Source organism: Mustela erminea, chromosome 16 (assembly GCF_009829155.1).
Source record: "Mustela erminea isolate mMusErm1 chromosome 16, mMusErm1.Pri, whole genome shotgun sequence".
Taxonomy (NCBI): Eukaryota; Metazoa; Chordata; class Mammalia; order Carnivora; family Mustelidae; genus Mustela; species Mustela erminea.
In genome coordinates, this window is record NC_045629.1 from 65371358 (window position 1) to 65391981 (window position 20624).

A 20624-nucleotide genomic window follows, 5' to 3' on the forward strand; every position below is an offset into this window, starting at 1 on the left:
CCTTTGAAGGTTATCTATGTTTTTTCCTCTACATTTTAGTGAAAGACTAGATCCTGTAACAGTTTAAATATTTACAACAAAATACTGCCTGAGATTAATTTAATAGACCTCAAGTATCCCCTGGGTTGTTTCACTGCTGTGATGTACAGCTTGTACACATGTATTATGTGTGAGGAAGTTTGTAGCATATGACATTAAAATGGCCACATATGAAGGTTACGAATGGAATGTGCAAAGTACATGATTTCTTATGGAAAAAAAAATTAGCTACCTATAGGTGTATTAAGGAAAAAAACTAGGAAAAAGATAATACAACTTTATATTTGTATGGGACTTTAGGTCTGCGAAATCCTTTAAAAGTCTCAACATATATTCAAAGATATCCAGAAGGGAGAGGTGATATTCTGAACATGACATTGGCATGTGCTCACACACACAGGGATTCAGCCTCATGAAGATCTCCTCTAGCGGAGGACACATCCAAGATTTCAAGTGGGAGACTTGATTTATGACCCCAGAAACACCATAAAGACTGGAGGGAATTCTGACAAAGAAAATGTCACCTTGTAGCTTCATAAATGACTGAGACAGGACCCGTCAGGAGACAGCCAATGACCAAGAGGCAGAGATACAGGAACACAAGGGAGAGACTACAGAGACTTACACATTATCCAGAGTCTAAAGAAGGAAATGCTTTGCACATAATAAGATAATGGTATATAATTATTTTTATTCCATGTCATAGTGCTAAAGTCTCTCTTGTACCATTAAAGACTATCCAGCTAGGTCAGAAGCAGACCAAAGAGAAAGGCTACCATGATTCTCCCTTAAAATTTTCTGTCACCAGTGTGATGTCCATATGCACGAAACTATCAGTGTCATAGCTGACAGAACCAAATTTTCTCAGAGAAATCAGTTTCCAGTTCCAGGCTGGCACTCAACTCACACCTGGGAAGGTCTAGATCCATGAAAGCATATCAGCTTTAAGCTTCAGGGATGTGAAATTATCTTGAAATAAGATACTTACATTGACTTCTGAGTGGAGCCATGAGGAGGAAAAGTCACTAACTATAGCTCCTTTCAGCCCTGAAAGTCTGTGCTTCACCTAGAAGGTATTTATTTTCATGTTCAGAAATTTGAGATTGCTGTTTATGCTGAGTCGTGAGACTGGTTCTGTCACATGAGCACACTGCCACCAAGATAAATGCAGGATTTTTTTTCCCCCTAAATTCAGGACTTAGTATCCTGAATAGCCAGAGCCTGAACCAGCAAAAACACAAGAGTCCATTAAGTTATCATATTTAACTATTTTATGAGTGCCTTCTAGAGGAGAAACATCTAGTATTATTTCTCTGCCTTAGTGACTGAATATTTGAAAAACTCTGATCATAAGACTCTGTACCCTTTGACCCTGGCAACGTTTCCATTTTTCTAAGTATAATGACAGTGTCGTTCACTAGCAGCTAGGTGTCAAACATTTCAAATCATTTTTAGAGTTTGTGAGAGATGTGCAGACCTTCTACCAACTGAATCCTATTTTCAAAGCTGTTTATCCAATTACATACCCAAGAGTCTGTGGGCTCCGTGAGGCAGAAAGGGAAGGAGGAAGAAGATGAAAATCTTCCTCAAAAGGGCAAATAAAGGCGGGGGGGGGGGGTTCCTGGGGGCTCAGTCTGCTAAGTGTCTGACTTCAGCTCAGGTCGTAATCTCAGGGTCCTGGGATGGAGCCTGAGGTGAGCCCCATCTTGGGCTCCCTGCCTTGCCAGAGAGTTTGCCCATCTCTCTCCCTCTGCCCCTCTCCTTGCTTGTGTTTTCTCTGTGCCTCTTTCTCTCAAATAAATAAAATCTTTTTTAAAAAAAAAAAGGGGAAAGTAAGGGGCACCTGGGTGGCTCAGTCGGATTAGTGTCCAACTCTTCATTTCCGCTCAGATCATGATCTCAGGGTTCTGAGGTCAAGCCCAGAGTGAGGCTCTGTGTTGGGCGTGGAGTCTGCATAAGATTCTCTCTCTCCCTCTGCCCTCTCCCCCAAGCTCCCTCACACTCTCTTTAAAAAAAGAAAAAAGAAAAGTGAGTCAAGTAAATAAAATCTACTGGTTTCCTTGTCCTTGAAAACAACACATATGATAAACAAGGCCCCACCTAAGCTAATAACCCACATAATGCTCTCAGGAGAATTCCACAATGTGTCTCTCTTCACTGCCTGACTTGGAGCCACTGTGTTTGAGTTCTGTCTGCTTTGTAATACACTTCTTGTCATTCCTTTGCTGTTATAAGAAGCTACGCCATCTCCTGTAGTAACCTACACTGAAGCCTTTCCCTCCCTTTCTATGTTCTTCTCATTTTCTGGAATTTCGAAACCAGAAGGAAGAGCCTGCGAGGCAGCCTGCATTATTGTTCCTTCTTATTGACTGCCTTTCTGGAAAGGACTACATATGACCACCCATTGGCACATGTCTTACTGGACAGCATCCCTGTGGAAAGAAGACTTCCCTGCTCCCTTGGTCTCAAGTGCCCTGGTTTTACCAGTCCACCAGGAACCGTCATCACAAATGCCTCATAAAAGCAGAAGTACTGAGGATCACTTCACGGGCCTGCTCTTCCTCTCTTCCCTCTTCCAGAAGAAGGGCGTGCCCCAGTGGGGGGGCTGTTCCCTCAGCCTGGATTCCAGAATAAAGCGTACCCACAGCCACACCAGGCCTATGGTCAGCCTTCCGAAGTGCGAGCAAGAAACGCAACTTTCTTGGTACAAACCACTGAGACTCTCTTCTTTAGTCATAAGCTTGCAAAAGTTGACTAATACACACATGTTATCATTGTATATTGCATTTTTGTACATAAAATAAGAGGAGAACGAGTTAGAGGGCTCAAGAGGATCCTTTTAGAGAGGGGGAGTTCTGATTTGGTTCGTTCTGCATGTCTCTCTCCATGACATATTATTGCCTCTCTGGTACCTCAGCTCCCTCATAGGTACCAGCTGCAATTAGGTATTACTGTGACTTCCAGTCCCTTCACAGACGTCCCCATCAGCACCTTCACTTACAGCCCACCAGATCACAGTCCTATGCCTGTTTGTTCAGAGAGCCTAAAAGCGACTGAGAAAAAAGCTAACGGCATTTTCCTGGCTATTAAAAACTGGCATCTTGCATACGCAGAATAAACCAATACCCTTTGCCAGATGGATATGAAAATCACGTCACAACCCAAACTTTAATTTTCAAACATACTGTGCTTACACTATGAAATAAATAAGAAGTCTCTTCAATCTCTGAAAACTAAAACGGAAAACTTATCTGATTGTTTCTCCCCCATCAACTCCTCACCTTCTGTAGACCCTTTTATATGAAGGCGTCTGTTGAGTTCATCCAATTTGTTCTTCATGTGTGAAAACCAGAAAAGGAAAGGAGAAAAAAAAAAAAAAGCAAATCAGAAATGTCCTATCTTTTCTGCAGGCTTCTTTCTACTTAGCATCTTGCTAAGTTCAAAAGAAGACCCTAAATTCCGTGGATTCTGTGGAGGAATTACTATGGGCATCTCAAACTGACATTTCAGGTTCTACCTCCGAGATCTATGGTCACGATCACCTTCTTTAATCTCTCCATGACTTTGTTTCCTTTCCCTAAAGCTGTGGATAATCATGGAAGCAAGTTCCAAACTACCTGATAAGAATGGTTATCTGGGCAGATATGTAAACTAATTAGAATATTACCTCAATATTTCAGATTAATCCTAGGTACACTAAGGTGATTCCTAAACTAATGAACCAAATCACTTTTTCTAAGATTGGAAAGTAATAGCTCAGCAACTCTATCCTTCGTTATACGTCCTAGAGACACTCTCGCATACGTGTATGAGAACATGGGCCATAATGTCTACTGTGGCCTTGTTTGGAGGATTACCAACTGGAAATTACCAAATGTTCTCAAATAGGAAAATGAATAAAATCATTATGGTATATTTACACAATTAAATATTAACAATTAGAAGTAAAAATCAATGAGCTAAAATTATGTATTAATGTGCATAAATCTCAAAACACGATGAACAAAATAATTGCAGGACACATTTAATATAGTAGTGTTTACATACAAATGCATAATATACAAAACTACACTATAAATTATTTTAGGGAACTATGTTAGAGATTAACTAATATATTATTTAATATATACTTAAATATATATTTAAGTATATATTTAATATATTAATATTAATATATTATTTAATATATACGTATGGAGTAGAAGTACAGAGACCTGCCTGGCAGTTATATATATTCAAGTTACTATATTCAAGATGCTAATTACCTTTAGGGCAGGAACAAAGTGGGATTGGCGGGAAGGATATACACATAGAGCTTCCCCAGAATCTGTGACATTTTCTTTCTCATGAATTGTGTATTGTGGAATTTATTTTATTAATCAGTATACCTTCTCAGGATGTCTGCATTTTTTTTTTAAAGAAAAGGAATGAAGTCTCTTGGGAAAACCCAGGGACCAAATAAAGACAATCCCGAATTCGTCTAAAATGGTTTCCGATAACAAAAGCAAAATATCTCTTGTTTTCCAGAAGAAAGGTAATTCAGAAAGCAAGATACAACTACGAGATTCCTCTGAAGTTATATTTGGAATCCAACTCAAAGGCTACTTCCTATTGCCTTTGGCAATGCAACACCTGCAGCTCAGGTCTAAGAAATTACCTGCCTTACAGTAATTAGCTTTGTTGGTTCTTGTCAGGAGCAAAAGTAGGAAGGAGAGATAAAAGGGGATGGGGGAAGAAGAGAAAACTGAATTCCTCCAGTGGTGAGCTTTTCCCATCCTGTGGCTCCCAGGTCCCTAGGAATCCTGGAAGGTAGGAAATAGTAGGAGGGAATAGGGCAGGCAGGAGAACTATGTTCCATTTTTCCAAGGTCTAATAGACGGTTCACACATTTATCCATAATAAAACCACACATGCAAAAATAACAGATCTTTTTCTTTTTTTTTTTTTCTTTTTTTTTGCTTTGCGTTGGAATCACATCAACTCAGTGTGGTAACACTGATTATTTCTTGCTGTCAAAGCACGGATTGGTAACTATAAAGGTCTTTGATCAATATAAAATTCAATAAGCAAATTGTTGCTTAACACTTGCAGTGTGGCGTTCAAAAACTATCCAAACACAATGTGCTGGGTGGTTTTCTATTTGCACCATCCTCCTCCCCAGCCATGCTACACCCACCTCTACCCTGCTCTGCACCCCGGGAGACTGACCTTGCACCAAAAAGCCAGCTTGCCCTCCAGCTCCCTGTCAGCCTCCACCCACGCAAGGCACCAGCGGGGCATTAGAGGAGGAACTACAGAGAAACAATTTCCTACCTAAACGGAAATCAGGTACCCTCCTCTTATCTCATGCTTGCACTGAGCAAAGCATTTGTCACAGGTCATGTTCTGTCTTCCTCTGTGCTTCGCTAGCTCCAAAACTGTAAGATTTTCCACTCTGGAGCCATATTTGTTCCTCACAGTAGGGATATAGGAGTGAATAATGCCAGGTACCCCCCACCGGGTTGCGGTGTACTAAAAGCACCCATCTATCCCGTAACTCCTCCCTATATAGTCCTCTCTCCATGTTCAAGGTCAGGATTGACACCCCGCTAGCCCCCAGGTGCTATACCATCCCTCACTACCTTGCCTCCACCCAGCCCAGCTTGTGTAAATAACCCTTTCAGTAAACATAATTCACATAATCCCTTTAAATGCTCTTTTTAAAAAACCTTTGTGAATAGGCCATCTGTTTCCTATTGGGACCATGACAGATAGACACACGATCCAGGTTGAAAAAAAGAAAGCATCTTTGGTTGGGAATTGTGACTACAGAACAGCATCATGAATTCTACTTCTCTGCCTTTGTTCTCTCTACACCTATGAGCCCAAAATCGTGGCCACAGGCCATATACGGCTCTTTCAATTTAAAGTAATTAAACAAAATGTAAATTTTTGTTCCAAGATCTTAAAAACCATATCTGCCCAGTGGCCAGCACAGATACAGACACAGACTATTTACATCATTACAGAAAGTTCTAGTGGACAACACTGCTCTACACCCAGCAAGTTCTTCCATGATAAACATAAAGATGATTTCTACCTTTGGCTCTACCTTATCGTCACAGTTACAGCCCAGGTCAAAATCAGATTGAAGGTACATAATCCCTGGGTAGTTAGGCCTGGTAACTTCCTCTGGCATGGTTGGCCTAAAGGTGTTAGTGCGCAGGAGATGATTCAAACTTCCGTGGGTCCCATTATTAGGAGCTGGCTTCAAGCCCAGGAGATCTGGTGAGAAGAAAGAAATAAAGCCAGGTGCTTTACAAAACATTTTTTGATGAGATTCAGTAAGTATAGAAAACACTTATATTCCAAGGGTCTGAAAACTCTGAACACAAATCCCAATTAGATAAAGCCAAAATTAGTTGTAGGCACTCTCTTCTTAGTTTCCAAACCATGCTAGCCTGACCATGTCTTGCCACAGCTTTCTGAAATAGCCACGGTCATTGCCCGACCATAGAGAGAGACATTCCCAAAAAGAAAAAGGGAAGGAACGGGGCCCTGCCTAGTTATGGCTATGTCTGTGACCTCTTCAGGGACTACCAGCATCAGGGTCAATGCCTTTCTACGGCACTGAGACTTTTTATCCCAGCTTTTGAAATGAGACCTATAATCAATAAGTAATCTCGAGCCTGCCCTCTAATGCACTCCACAGAAGTATGGGGAGAAGAGGAGGCTTTGGCCCGGTGCCTTGAAAGGCTGCTGTGAAATGAACAGGCTGATTTCATAGCAAGTGAACAGTTGCCAAGCGGGCACACAGTGACTTGCCTAAGCTGAGAGGCAGGACAGGGGAGTGCTAGCAGCCAAGATGGGAAAAGAACCCAGGAGACCCGACTTTCAGACTCCCCCTCTAACCACTAGACTGGCACTCCCTTACTAAATAGGAAAAGTTGTCCTCACTCAGTGACTAGAAGCTCAAGGAAGAAAAATAATTAGCATCACATAAATAGCTGGCCAGGATGCGAGCTGGCAACAGTTTAACTGGGCTGCAGCACGAGAGATGGAGGCGGGGAAGCTCTGTGAGGAACTCTTCTTGCTTCACCAGGTCTCTGACCAGTGGTGTCAAATTGTAATGTGATGTGAGATCAACCAGAGGCTGCCAACAGCAACACCATGAAAACTCCCCATTAGTCAACTGTTAAAGGAAGACAAAGGAGCCTTAGAAGGGGATGAGATTCTGTCCTTTGAACCAATGGGCATGTTACCACCATTTTTTTTTCTTTTTTTTTTTTTTTTCTGGCAGGGAGGTGAAGTGGTCCTAGAAAACAGACACCTCAGTTCTTTCTCTGACCTTGAAGAAGTTCATACGATAACTCAGATCGCTTCATTGGCCTTGATTAGATAAGTGACTTACCACACATAACATTGTAAAGTTCAATGTTTTCAAATGGAGGCACTTTAGTCTTGTACTTAAATGTTGGGCCATAGCCTACAAAAACAGTCTTCCAAAAGAAAAGAAAATGAACAAAAACAATTAGACATTGCTACTATCTAGTAGCCACCCCTCCCCTGTTCATGATCACTATATAACTTCATTCATGCCCCTCTTCTCCAGCCCGCCTGAGAATCACCAAAATACATTTTCAATGCATAGGTCTGTGGTCATACCTGCATGCTGTTAACCTTATTATCAAATCCATGGTCTCCCTGGAAAAAGCATTTTCCTGATGGTTTCTTATATACATCCAAAGGTTTCCTACATTGAAATAATTGTAGGATTAGCCAGGATTTCTCATGAAAGCCCTCATAAAAAGGCCATTTAGGCACACAAAATATCCCTCGGAAGCAGATTTTACAGGCATATATGTCTCTATTTTAATTGTATCATTCTTGCAGTGTTGAAAAGATGATGCTATTTATTTTCCCTAAGTGGCTTTATTTTGACAATTGGCCCCCAACAAATGGGAACCCTGAACAGAAATCAGGTACCCTCCTCTTACCTCATGCTTGCACCAAGCAAAGTTTTTGTCAAAGGTCATGTTCTGTCTGCCTATATGCTTCTCTAGCTCCAAAACTGTAAGATTCTCCACTCTGGAGCCATGTTTGTCCCTCATGATAGAGATATAGGAGTGAACAATGCCAAGGCCATAATAGGCTTGCTATTACAACATGGGATGTTTCATCAATGAATGGAGGTCAGTATTTTATAAAAATATTTGCACACAAATTTACCTATCAGTAGACTACAACTAGAGAGTATAGCTGAGTATAACTGAGTGGTAAACCTAACATATAATAGTAACATGTTTCACCAAAGCCCAGACTCACCTAGAAAACATCTCTATCTAGAAAGAGCAAATGAAAACATTGCTCTCTAGGCATCAAAACCACTTGACCTTCCTCCCTGACAGGAAGATGCCTTTTGCTTTGTGTCACAAAGCACTTTTCCAAGAACACTTTAATGTTTATTAATACCAATTTTCTCATGGGTCCCATTATGGATCCTTGTAAGCATTTACTGGGTCTATTGCATGGACTAAAGTGCTTGGTGGGAAACAAATTGAACATTTGGGACCCCACTCTTAGGAAAAGAACTTTCCACTTGGGATAATGAGATATGTGCATATGATAACACAACAATGCAAAAATTTGAAATGCAAGAATTAAAAAGATTTACTGATGATTAAAATATCTGGCTTCGGTCTCCTCTAATTTGGTCAATTGCTATCATCTCTTACTTCTGCTCAACTCCCAGTTTTCCATCATTATCAACCTACCAATTGCACGGAAGTTGCTCTTTTTTCCAAGCCCCCCATATGTAAAAGGCCCTGCAGAGGACACACTCAGCCAAGCCCATGTTTTCCACATCTTCCTAACTATTCCATGAAGATGCTCTATATCCATTATAAATGATTTCAATAATCTCTGGTCTTCGGATATCTCTCCTCATAACCCTACTATTTAATTCTGTGTAGCCCCCTGACAATTGCCGTAGGATATTTATGTATTTGTCACGTGTGTCCCACCAGGTGTTTCATACTGATGTCATTTTCTAGAGGACCACCATCTTCTCATCATCTTTGCTCCCTTATAAACTCATTGACGTTCCTAACGAGAGTGTATATAGTACTTCAATTATTACCACAGACCAGCTCACAAAGCTTTTCTTAAGGAGAAAGTCAGAGCAGGACTGAGCGGAAAAGGGCTTCTGCCCTTTTGAGAATGGATAAACTTTTAATGATTAATTCTGCGGAAGTGAGAATGGATAAACTTTTAATGATTAATTCTGCGGAAGTGCTTAGAATTTCCAGATACATCCTATACCAGATTCAAGGGCAAAAAATAGTCTCTTAAATATTGGAAAGTCTTTTATAGTTCAAAAGAAGGCGGATATCTGAAATATTTAAGGCAATATAAAACATGCCCGCAGTAACAGAAGTTTTAAGATGAACAACATTTTCTAAACTCTTCTACAAATGCTGCTATGGGGTAAGTCTTGTCAACCCAGACCAAATCAGTTGTGGTAAGTTAATGTCCCAGGCACACTTTTGACCTGATAGGTAATAAGAATAGAGACTAGGTTGTAAATTTAAAAAATAAAAGGAGAGAGAAAGAGAGAGAGAGACCACACAGAGATGCACTGAGAGACTTCAAAGAGACACCAAGAGGCTGGGATCCAGAAAACAGAGATGCGTTGGCTCAGCACTTAAGTGTTTATCTAGCATAAAAAGTCTTTGCAAATGGTGGGATTTCCAACAGAGATTTTTTTTTCTTTTTCTTTTATTTTTTCTTCTGAATGGCTAAGGACCTTATAGCACTCCAGTTACTAAAGAGGTGGTTACGAAGATCAAAAACAGTCCCTGCCAATCCCCAAGTTACCTTGCGACGTGCCATCTGCGGTCCACCAGTAAATGGATGTCCTCAATTCTTCTGTTGTTGGCATAGTGTAAGCGTTTGGGAAGGTGTTGTTTCATGTAAGGCTTAAAGTGCTGATCTGGTTTCTTACACTGAAACAGAAATGCAAATTGGACTTTATATGGAGTATTTTCTAGGAAAAGTCCTAGATAGTCTGGCTCTCTCTAGAAAGTCAAAGGAGGTTTTTTAAGTCAAACAAAAGGTTCGTTAGTGAATAAATGGAATTTGTTAAACCCCATCAAATAACACAAGCTGGAAACAATTAGGTTTAAAGGGGATTTGACAGCTTGGTAGATGACACGGAAGGTTATCAGAGGGAGTTAGGAATTTTTTAAGATACATTCTTGACTTGTGAGACTGTCACTAAAAGCAACTCAAACTCTAAAGCCTTTTCCAACTACTTTAAGTCAAGGGATGGGAGGTTGGGTGGAGGAGGACGCTGACCTGGGCCTGTGTGATGACATCCTGCATGGGGCACGGGGGGGGGGGGGGGGGGGGGGGGGGCGGGGATGGAAGGGGTGGTGGGCAGATCTGGTTCAGAGAGAGTAAGGATTTGTTTACTCGTGAATGAGTATTTTTCAGTTCTAATGGAAAGATCAAATATTCTGTTTGTATCACTGCCAAGACCATTAGGGAGCCTGCAGCTGTCCACAGTTTTGAAGTTTTGAAAACTCTTAGAGAAACAAATATATGAGATCGCCGGGCAGTAAGGGAAATGTTCCTCCTGCCCCACAGGGTAAGGGATCCTAGGAAGTGAGCGTGTGGAAGCTACTCTGAGGGCAGAGGCCGGGTGACCTTCAATACTTACCGTGAGGTTAGCAATAATGGCTTTGGGGTCATCTGTTCAAAGACAGAAGGAGAACAATTTCAAAAGAGATGACAATAATCACTAAGAGAAATAATTTTTACCGCAAGACTAAATTCTTTCTCTTTCTCCCTGCCCCAAAGAGTTATCAATTTAAGATTTGTTTAAAAAATATATATAATTGGGGCACCTGGGTGGCTGAGTCAGTTAAGAATCCGACTCTTGGTTTCAGTTCAGGTCGTGATCTCAGGGTCCTGGGACCCAGCCCTGCATCAGGCCCCCCCCCACTAAGCAGGGAATCTACTTGTCTCCCTCTCCCTCCCCCTGCTCTCTCTCTCTCTTAAGTAAAGAAATGAATCTCTAAAACACACACACACACATACGTAAAATTGCATGTTGGTATTTTAAAATTTTGGCCAGTGAAGTGGAGCGGAAATACTCCAGGGGTAAATTTCCCTGCTAGATCTGGTTCTCCTCTTCTGGAAGGGAATTCCTCCTCCCAGAGCACAAGGATAATGGAAGATAAACGTCATTAAGTTATCCCCAAATGGTCCCTCCAGATCTTGGCTTTAGTTTATTTGCAATTTGACATCAGGAACCCAACTGGGCATTTGGGGCTTTTAGCATAACTTCCTATTTATCTGCATATCTAGGAAACAAGTTATCAACTTTAAGATGAAACTTTAATCCATTGAGTTATTTTTCGCCACAGAGAGTTTGGTTTCCTCAGTAACACCATGGGTCTAATTCCACAGGTAGTTGTCCCTCTCCAGACACACACACACACATGAACCTCCTTTATTTTCACTACCAGTGGACAAAAGATATTTTAGTCAGTACCCTGGAAGAGCTAAAAGCAAAACTATGTAAATGATGGCTATGTATAAACTGTGGACAGGATTATATTATTTGAAGGCCCCTTTTCGGGGGGAGTGGTGTGGAGAGAAGCAGCAGATTGTAGGTTGGTTGGATTTCATTTTGTTTTCAAAAAATCTGCTTTAGTGTGTCATTATAGAATCAGCATAAAAGGAAAGCAGCATACAGAAGAGATAGCAACTCTCAAGAAGCAGTCCTCCCTGAAATTTACATGTCAGTAGAGTAGGTCATGTCTATACCCCAGGGCCTCATTCATACTAGGCGCTCAATAAACACGTTAATAAATACAAATAAATATTTGTATTTTTTTGAAAATGCATGTCTAAACTTGCCTTGCAGTGTAAGTACACACTTGTCAAAGACAGTTTTCAGAATCTTGGTTCTAAAGCTATGAAATCTGAAGCTAAAATGTGTATCCCATTCTTCTTAAATTTCTACTTAAATTGGGGTTCGATTTTAGGTGCACCTTTTTTAAAAAAGATTTTATTTATTTATTCGAGAGAGAACCCAAGTGGGTGCTGGGTGGGCAGAGGAAAGGGAGGAAGCAGACTTCTCACCGAGCAGGGACCCTGATGTGGGATGGGCTCCATCCCAGGACCCCGGATCAGGACCTGAGCTGAAGGCAGACGTTTAACTGACTGAGCCACCCAGGCATTTCTTAGTTGCGTCTTTTAATGGAAAGCAAGTAAGGAATCATGGTAGCAAAATGATTAGCCCAAATTGTGTCCCAATCATGTGCAAGCTTTGCAGACACCTTCTCTCTGGTCTCCCAGCTACTCTGGGAGGCAGTTGCTATTAGAATCTTCACAAAGCCAATGGGCATTTAGAAGAGAGGGGCTTGCCCACAGGGACTCTAGCAAACTGAGAATACTATGCTTCAAAGCTCTGCACTCTGTGAGCTCATAAACCACAGTCCTCAAAGGGACCACAGTGGGCAAGTTCACGTTCTTTGATAATGAAGAAAAATAAATAGCATGAGGCAATCTTGTGCTGAGATAAATCCCAGAGAATGACTGGAAAATAACAAATGCCCAAGCCCATGCTTAAGACACCAACCCTTCAGTCCTAAAGTTCTCAGGCCTCTCTTGCTGACAGCTCCCACTTTGCCTGCAGAGAAGAGGTCCCCCAGCACAGGTGCTTGAAGACCAGGAGTCTGGTTTCACATCCCAGCTCTGCCACTTCCTAGCTCTCATCCTCGTAGTCAGTGACATCACCTCTCTCTGGGCCTTGATTTCTACTCTGCAAAATGGGACAGTAACACTTGGCCCACAAGGTTGTTAGAAGGATTAAAGAAGACTGCATGTTTAGCTGAAATAGTGATATGACCAAGACGTCATCACTGTAGCGAACATTTATACAACTCTATGTGCTAAACACTAATTCATGTGACATGCAGATAATCTCTCATTAATCTTTCCAAAAATCCTTACTTTGTAGATGAGAAAACCAAGGCATGGAGATTATAAGTAGCTCATCCAAGGTCATGGAGGGACCACCTGGCAGAGTTAGGATTTGAACCCAGACATCCCAGCACCAATGTCTATACTGTTCACCACCCCCTCGACTGACCCTCACCAAAAGAAATCACATATCTGCAAGTGTTTGTATGGTATGAAATATTTAATTATTGGTGCTTATTATTTCATTGGCCCCAAGAAAATTTTCCTTTTCCCCTATAATGGCTTTCCCATTACATTTACTGATGTGTGAAGGACCTTTCAAAATAGACAAAGCCTTTCTTGCCTAAGCTCTAATATAGAAGTACTAAATCAAGAGGTACTCTAGTGACTTGTGTCCTGTCGCTGGCCGGGGCCGGCCTGTCTCAAGTAAGCAGAGAACTGGGGAGGACACGGAGGACAGAAAGGGCATGGAGAGAAGCAGCAGAAACACTGATCATTTGTTTATTTTACAACGTTGCCTGGAGCTGACCTTGGAATAGTTCCCTTTCGTGTTGACTCAGGAACGCAGTTCGGGAAAAACTTAATTTTCCAAAGCTTTGCACTTGTGCCAATGGTTTCTTATTCCCAAGGCTAAAACCTCTAAAAGATTTTCTTCCCCCCAAAATGCAGCATGTCTCCAACAAAACTGTGGACTTTTCAGAAGCTACATGGGCACCACCTAAAACACCTTAGTCTATAAATAAAAGTTCTCGTCAGTAGCATATGTAACCTGAACGTGTACAACATAAGGGACCAGATTGTTCCTGTTCATATCTTGTAGAACAGCCACGATTTCCCGAGGGCGTCATCATTCTCCTGTGTTCTGTCAATCACTTTCATAAAGGTGAAGAGTCCCCTTCAACTGGGCTCCTAGGGGCATCCAGGGTCTGAGTGTGGTTCTGCCAACCCTGTCCTAGACTCCCCAGCTTCAGCGAGAGAGCAAGCCTGCACCTCTTGTTGAAACAGTCCTCTCCTGTAAAAGCTTATGGTTGTATGCATGTCTCAAATTAAATGTATTTTCCACATAAAGAAAACAAGAGCATATATTTACATAATGCTACCATGTGCCAGGACGCACTCTAAGGGATGTGCACAGATTCACTTTCACAATAACTCAAAGCTTCCGATTTTTCAGATGAAAAAAATGAGGCTTAGACTTTACATGACTTATTCAAGGCCACCTAGCTAAGAAGTAGCAAAATTACGATTTTTACGCAAGTAGTCCAGCTTCAGAGAAAAAGCCCTTACATACTCTACTATATTACCATTCTGACAACTTAGTACTTTAAGACTCAACTTACATTTTGCATTATTGTTAAATTTGGGCCGAATTCTTCCTAGAGTTCCGGGCACTAACGTAATGTCATCCACATTAGTCAGATAATTGCTCAAGAACTCCGTTCTGTCGCATGTGACATCTTCCATTCCTAAGGGAGAAAAAGAAGTGTTTTCAGGCCACGGTAAACTTAAAATCCTAACACAGACACTAAAAATATCACCCAGGCATCTCCTTAGTTCGTTTGTCACAACTTAATGTGAGGACCCCTCTTGATTTTAAATTTTTTAATGCTTCTTTGTATCACTTTTCACCAGGTTTTGATTTAGTCACATCATCTCGCAGTGCTAGAAGACTGAAAATGCATCATCTCAACGATCATCTTAAGTCATTCAGCAAAAACAGCAAGACAAAGGAAGTAACTATGATCTTTCTTTTAAGCTACTTACATAGCCATTACGAAAAAGATCTACTCTAAAAAACAAAACAAAACGAAACAAAACACAAAGAATCCTAGATTTCCTCAAACTCTTCCCACTGGGGGTGGTGTAAACGACCAGAATATATAGTCCTGTGTCTCTTTTATAAAATGTAATTTTTCAATTCTCTTTCTCTCCAATATATCTCCTGACTTGAGTACATAATCACCAGTCCTCACTCTGTCTCCACTGGTGACCTTGGATGTTACTGACAAAACAATACTGACAAGAAGAGATGAGAAAAAAAAAAAAAAAATGTCAGCCCCAATGACCACCCAAACTGAAAAACAAAATATTGCTGAAAACAAGTTGTAAACAATATAATCAGTCAAAACTAAAGGCTAGCGACTAGAACACAAAAGGGTCTAGGGAATTTTTTTAACCAAAAAGTATTCCTCCTTCATACAAGATTTGTTTCCTGCCCCCTTACAAAAAAATGTCTTGATCAATGTTAAAAATAAATAAATAAATAACAACACAAACTCAAATCTCAGAATAACAGACTAGGGAGGCTGGTCATTTTGAAATTTCGGAGATGACATGGAACTGTGAAGATTTAATATCCTTCTTGGCACAATCCAATAGATAGATATTCTCTAAGAGCAGGGAAATAAGGGATTCTGTAAAGGACATCCTAAGGTTTAGAAATAAAGAAATATAACCCAGAGTGGCACAGACCTGATAAAATCCAAATTATTCCCTCTTGAGAGTCCCAGATCAAGACACCCCCACCTCTTTCTTCAATACAAATTGGAATGAAAAAAGACAAAACCATATTCCAACATAGCATAAAGGGTATAGAACTTGTCTTTTAACATTTAAACTCCCAGAAAGAAAAAGTAAAACAATGAACAGCTACTGTTTTAGTACACTGTTAATTCAGGAAAAGGATGTCTCCAAATCCATATTAGTGGAAGACTGGAAAGATCTTCCACTGGTTATATGTCTAGGAAGTCACTTCTGCTGCCCCGGGGTGAACCATCCCTCTTGCTCTCAAAGACCATATGCGAAGGGCTTCTCAAGCATCATCCCCTCCCATCCTTCTGACTAACTCTGTGTAGAAAGTGTTAAGTGTTCTCTTTCTGCATAGGAGAAGGCCACATCTCATGGCTCTTGAGTGGCACAGTGCAATTTGAACTCCATTGAAATCCACTCTTACTCCAAATCCCAGGCTCCAAAACACTAAACCACACTACCTTTCAAGAAAGGGATGCTATGGCTTTCCAAAGCCAACGCGATCTACTCAACTCAGAAGCCTGCTCCTGGTAAGACAAGTTTTAATCTAAGACCTTTAAATGCTCTAATATATGATGGGGACCCATCCACTTCTTAGACATCAAGCTTCAGCCTGTGAGCAAAGGCTCTTGACACGTCTGGACAACTTAAATTGAATCATCTGTGTTCCATGTTCCAGATTCTCTGTCTTATCTGTAGCTCTCCACCAAGTCAAATTCATGGAGCATGATTTCACAGAGGGTTGCATTTAGCCCCTGCCAAAGAGCAAGTTAGTCCCACAACTTTTTAAAAAATTTCTCCTAAATGTTCTAGAATATTCTGGGAAGAAAATTACATACCCAAAGCAGACCTTTGACTAGGGAGACTTGTCTGCCTTTCTTAATATCAAAGAGTCTGACAATTTTTTCCTCCAAATGCTCTCCTAGAAGGAAACATGAGACCACATTCCAGGGTCACTCTTTCAAACTGAGAATTCTAGAATGCAGAAGGTACTCTCTAGAACTCAAGATGCACAGCTAGGAGATACAAATGCTCTCTGAGGACTCCCTTCCAGCTCTCTAATATCTAATGTTTAGGATGTTCAAAAAAGTGGTCATGAATTTTTCTCCTTTATACAGTGCTTTAGAAAAAATCTGCTTCTTCCTCTCTAACAGTTTCTGTAACTGAAGTAGGGCCCTCTGGTTTGGGTTTCAAATTCCTTCAGTGAATACGGGGTTATCATTTGATTTAAACACCTCTTCTTTGCTAAGAACCCTATGTCTCTTCTTCCTTATATTTAGATTCTTTTTTTTTTTTTTTTTTTTTTTTTTGGCCACATAAACGGATAGGATCCTTTGGGGAGAGGTGACTAACAGAGATGACGTAGTAGGACTCGATATGTCACATTCATGGAGGAAGTGATTAACACTACAAGCAAATCTTTAGTAAGACACACACTTTAGTAAGAGACAGAATTTTGTAGAAAGGCTTCCTTTCCTGCAAAGAAAAGGAAGACACAGGTTTTGATCAAAACGGTTGGATCATCTCATACCTTGAGTCATGGCCTGATTTCTTTCCCTACCCTGAAGAAAGGGGGAAGGTGGTGAAGAAAGCAATCTGGGATTCTGAGGGCAAGTGTTCCTCCCCCAAACACCATCAGAAACATGATCTATGTGGGTGCCCTATTAGCAAAGAGAAAACAAAGCTTTACCATGGTCTCCAACAAAGATGACATTGACACAGCGATGCAGCTTCAGCTGTTTCAGTCCATCCATTAATTGCCCCACTGTTTTGTCAATTTCCCTCAGAGGATTTGTCATCTGGAAAAAGGAGCAAATTAGTCCCTGCAGGTATTTTTTTATCCTTCCAGTTTCTCATAGTTCTTCTATCCCTAGAACATTCTGGAAAGAAAACTTTGGGCCCAGAGGCAGAGCTTTGCCTGCCACTCTTAATGGAAGCCTGTTCTGAGCACTTTTATTTGTATTATTTCAGGAACATAAAACCTCTCCTCATCCAATCCCTTTCAAAATTCTGATACAAAAATATCAGAAATATGAAGGATAATTCTTTTCTTTATCAGAGATAAAATGACCTTTCTAAAATGTAAAAATGTTATTTAAATCCAAGAATTTTGAGAGTGAGAAGAAAGTCAGATGGATAGTTAAAGCCTCTTGTTCATTAGGTTAAATCACATCAGATTTTGAACCACCGCAGAAGATGGAGGCTAAGTGAATCAAAAGCAGTTCTGAGGTAAAATGGTACCCTTCCACTGGATGCTAAAACAGAACCTTATTACTACAACAGAATCCATCTAATATTTCAAAGAATTGAACTGTCAATGTCTGAGAGCAATTGATTCTTGATAGAAGAACCTCTTCCAAGAAATAAGTTGCTATTTCTCAATTTAGTCCCTTTCAAGCTGATTTTGAGTTAAAAAAAAAAAGAAGATTCTATAAAGGTCCTAACTTCACAAGAAGGGAACCACTGAGCTTGTTCTAGATTTCTCATTCAGCCTGAGGAAACACAAGAACTCAGTTCCCTGAGGAACATTTATTTCCAAAGCTGAAGAAACATAATCGGTCTCTCATATTCTTGCTTCCAGTGGAAGCATCTAAGAGAATGAATGCTCCCTTACAATAAAGGCTTCCCCTCTCATGGCATCTCTGTGCAATGGAAAGGTTTCCAGGAAACACCTCATCAGACAAACACTTGACAGTACTCTGGATGAATGTTACAACTTAGCTTCAGCCAAACACATACACACAGGAAGACTGGTCAGAACAGCGGAGACTGCATATCATTTTCTTAAATTTCAGACATACAATATTATCTTCCATTAGCATCTTCTCAGATGACCCAAGACCTTTCTTCATATCATGTCCTCAGTAAAAATTAGGTGTAAACTTGTTTTTCTTCATGACAGGGGTCAGTGTTTCAAACTCTGTCCCAAAGAGTAAGCCACAAGTGCAAGTCTCAGGATAATACGTGCAAGGAGCATCTGAAGCATTAATACATGTGGGACTAACTGGTATTTGCTTCTGAGAAAAGCAAGCTCTCCTCTAAGACCTTCACCTCGACAAAAAAAATGTGCCATATATATTAGTCCTTGGCGATGACTTGTTCTCACCAGACAACTCAGCTGAAATCCAGGACCTCCTTCCAGTGATTAGCTCAGATAGTCATAAGCAAGACAGTGCCTTGGAGATATCGGAAGGTTTCAAGAGAAGTGACAACCTATAGCCTGTTCTGAATGTACTGAAAAGAGCAAATATCACTCATGTATCCATGAGAAAATACACACAATGCCAACTTTCCATTGTTTTCTCTTTCCTTCTGTCTCAGCTGTTCTCTTATCTACAAACTAGGACCTTTTCTGAAAGGTACAGGCCATTAATCTAAGCCAATTTTCTGTTGAGTTCTAATTTACATTGTCTTTGAAGACTCCCCTCACTGCTTTTCTGGATTGTTCTCAAGAACCAAGGCTACAAAGCATCGTAACAGATTCCATGAATAAGTGCAAGCAAATCCAATAGCCTTCCTAACAGTCATTCAAGCCTAAATGTTAATACCAGTTTTAGGGCAACTAATTCTAGAAGGTTCTTTTTTCCTATCTTGCTGAAAGCTCAGGAGGTCATCACATTAATGTTAACCTCTGAAGTATCAGATTCTTCTGGACTCCAAGCCAAGGATGACACAACCTGAGTTTTTCTGAAACTTATTCAGCTGATTTTCAAACCAAAGCGCTGAAGGAAACCTTTGACTCAGACCTGCCCGCCACAAAGCTTTGGAACAATAGATAAACTTACTTTGTCCTGACGAGTTTCCGCAGCATAATGATCCATCCTATGTAATTTTCTTCTTCTTTTCTTTGGAGGAGCAACTGGTCTTTCCTGTCTCCTCTTAGGGATAACCTTCCTCTTAGGTCTCTTAGCCGGAGTAAGAGGTGAGCCATAACTACTCTCCTGTACTGGCGGATAGAGATGTCTGGACTCAGAAGTCGTCTGTCCCTCTGGGTCAGATAATAATGCTCACACTTTGCCATCTGGGGTCAGCAGAGCCTTAGTTAGAAAAACTAAGGCTCCTTAAGTGAGAAAAAGTGGGTATGAGGAGTGATTCTGGGAACTCTATAGAGAGAAGCCTCCTCAATCTACCTTGACACAGCCGTCAGTCTCTTCATGAGAGCAAGACAGTCTAAGAGAATCTATTTATGTGGGTGACATACTGTTCGGCATGCCATAACTCCTGCCTTGGGGAGAGACTGGTCCTTCATTATCCAAACTCTCCATTTTTAAAGTACTAGAAGAAAACCAAATAGAACACTAGACATTTGGTCATTTCAAGGTGACAGCGGGATACATATAGGTGACTCCCGTTCAGAATCCGATGGATATCTGTTCACACCACCGATATATATATCAAAACAAGGGTCACCTTCACTGGTGAGGATTAGGAAAAAATATTTTTAAACCAAGGGTGGAGTGACACATAAATAATAAGCAATCCTCCTTGGTCATGAATGTGTACTTACACAAATCGAGACTTTCAGCAGGAGAGAGAACTTCTCACTGATAATTTAGGTTTTCAGCACAGGGGAACTTTAACCCCAAGATTACCATAAATAAGACTGTCTTTTAAAAAATTATCTTATAAAATTAGGTAAAATATAAAAAGTCATCAAGATCTCTTCATCTTGGTCTTACATATGAAGAAAGAATCAACGGGCTGATACTCTTCCTATCAGAAATCCCCTTGTTGCGGGAAGTGAGGACAGTACTTGGTGTCCTATTTTGAAAATCTAGACAGCAGTGAAGGTGACACAGAAGCTGAATAAGGAAGATAACTTTTTGGGATTTCCAAACGCTGGAGAAAAACAGGCCCCTGATTTGTTGATGGTGCAAAGGTGAATTAAAGCAGCAAGCCCTAGGGTCTCCCTAATTGAGCCTCTCTCTTGCTGGGACTGCTCCAAGAACCATTCAGTTGCAGGAAGGGGCAGGAGGAACAATGTTAGTGTATCCAAGGAGGAGGCCATCCGCCATGCCAGGTCACTGATTCTACAGCAAGCGACTGCAAAGGCTTTTCTACCTCATCCTCTCTCTCCCGCAGAG

At 40.8% G+C, this 20624-nt stretch overlaps 1 protein-coding gene across 7 annotated transcripts in view; it reads right to left on the reverse strand.

Moving 5' to 3' along the window:
• The window catches only part of ENPP2 (ectonucleotide pyrophosphatase/phosphodiesterase 2), a 106903-nt gene that overhangs the window by 20052 nt on the left and 66227 nt on the right, over positions 1-20624 (reverse strand). For 3 of the 7 annotated variants that reach the window (XM_032316065.1, XM_032316067.1, XM_032316070.1), the window contains exons 12-20: positions 19326-19481; positions 17231-17339; positions 14352-14477; positions 10739-10770; positions 9895-10022; positions 7684-7771; positions 7430-7517; positions 6119-6303; positions 3321-3372 (exon numbers count right to left, since the gene is read on the reverse strand). In XM_032316065.1, the coding sequence (XP_032171956.1) occupies positions 3321-3372; positions 6119-6303; positions 7430-7517; positions 7684-7771; positions 9895-10022; positions 10739-10770; positions 14352-14477; positions 17231-17339; positions 19326-19481 (964 nt within the window). The remainder of the gene's footprint in view (positions 1-3320; positions 3373-6118; positions 6304-7429; positions 7518-7683; positions 7772-9894; positions 10023-10738; positions 10771-14351; positions 14478-17230; positions 17340-19325; positions 19482-20624) is intronic. The other 4 variants (XM_032316066.1, XM_032316068.1, XM_032316069.1 and 1 more) reach the window with 2 other exon arrangements.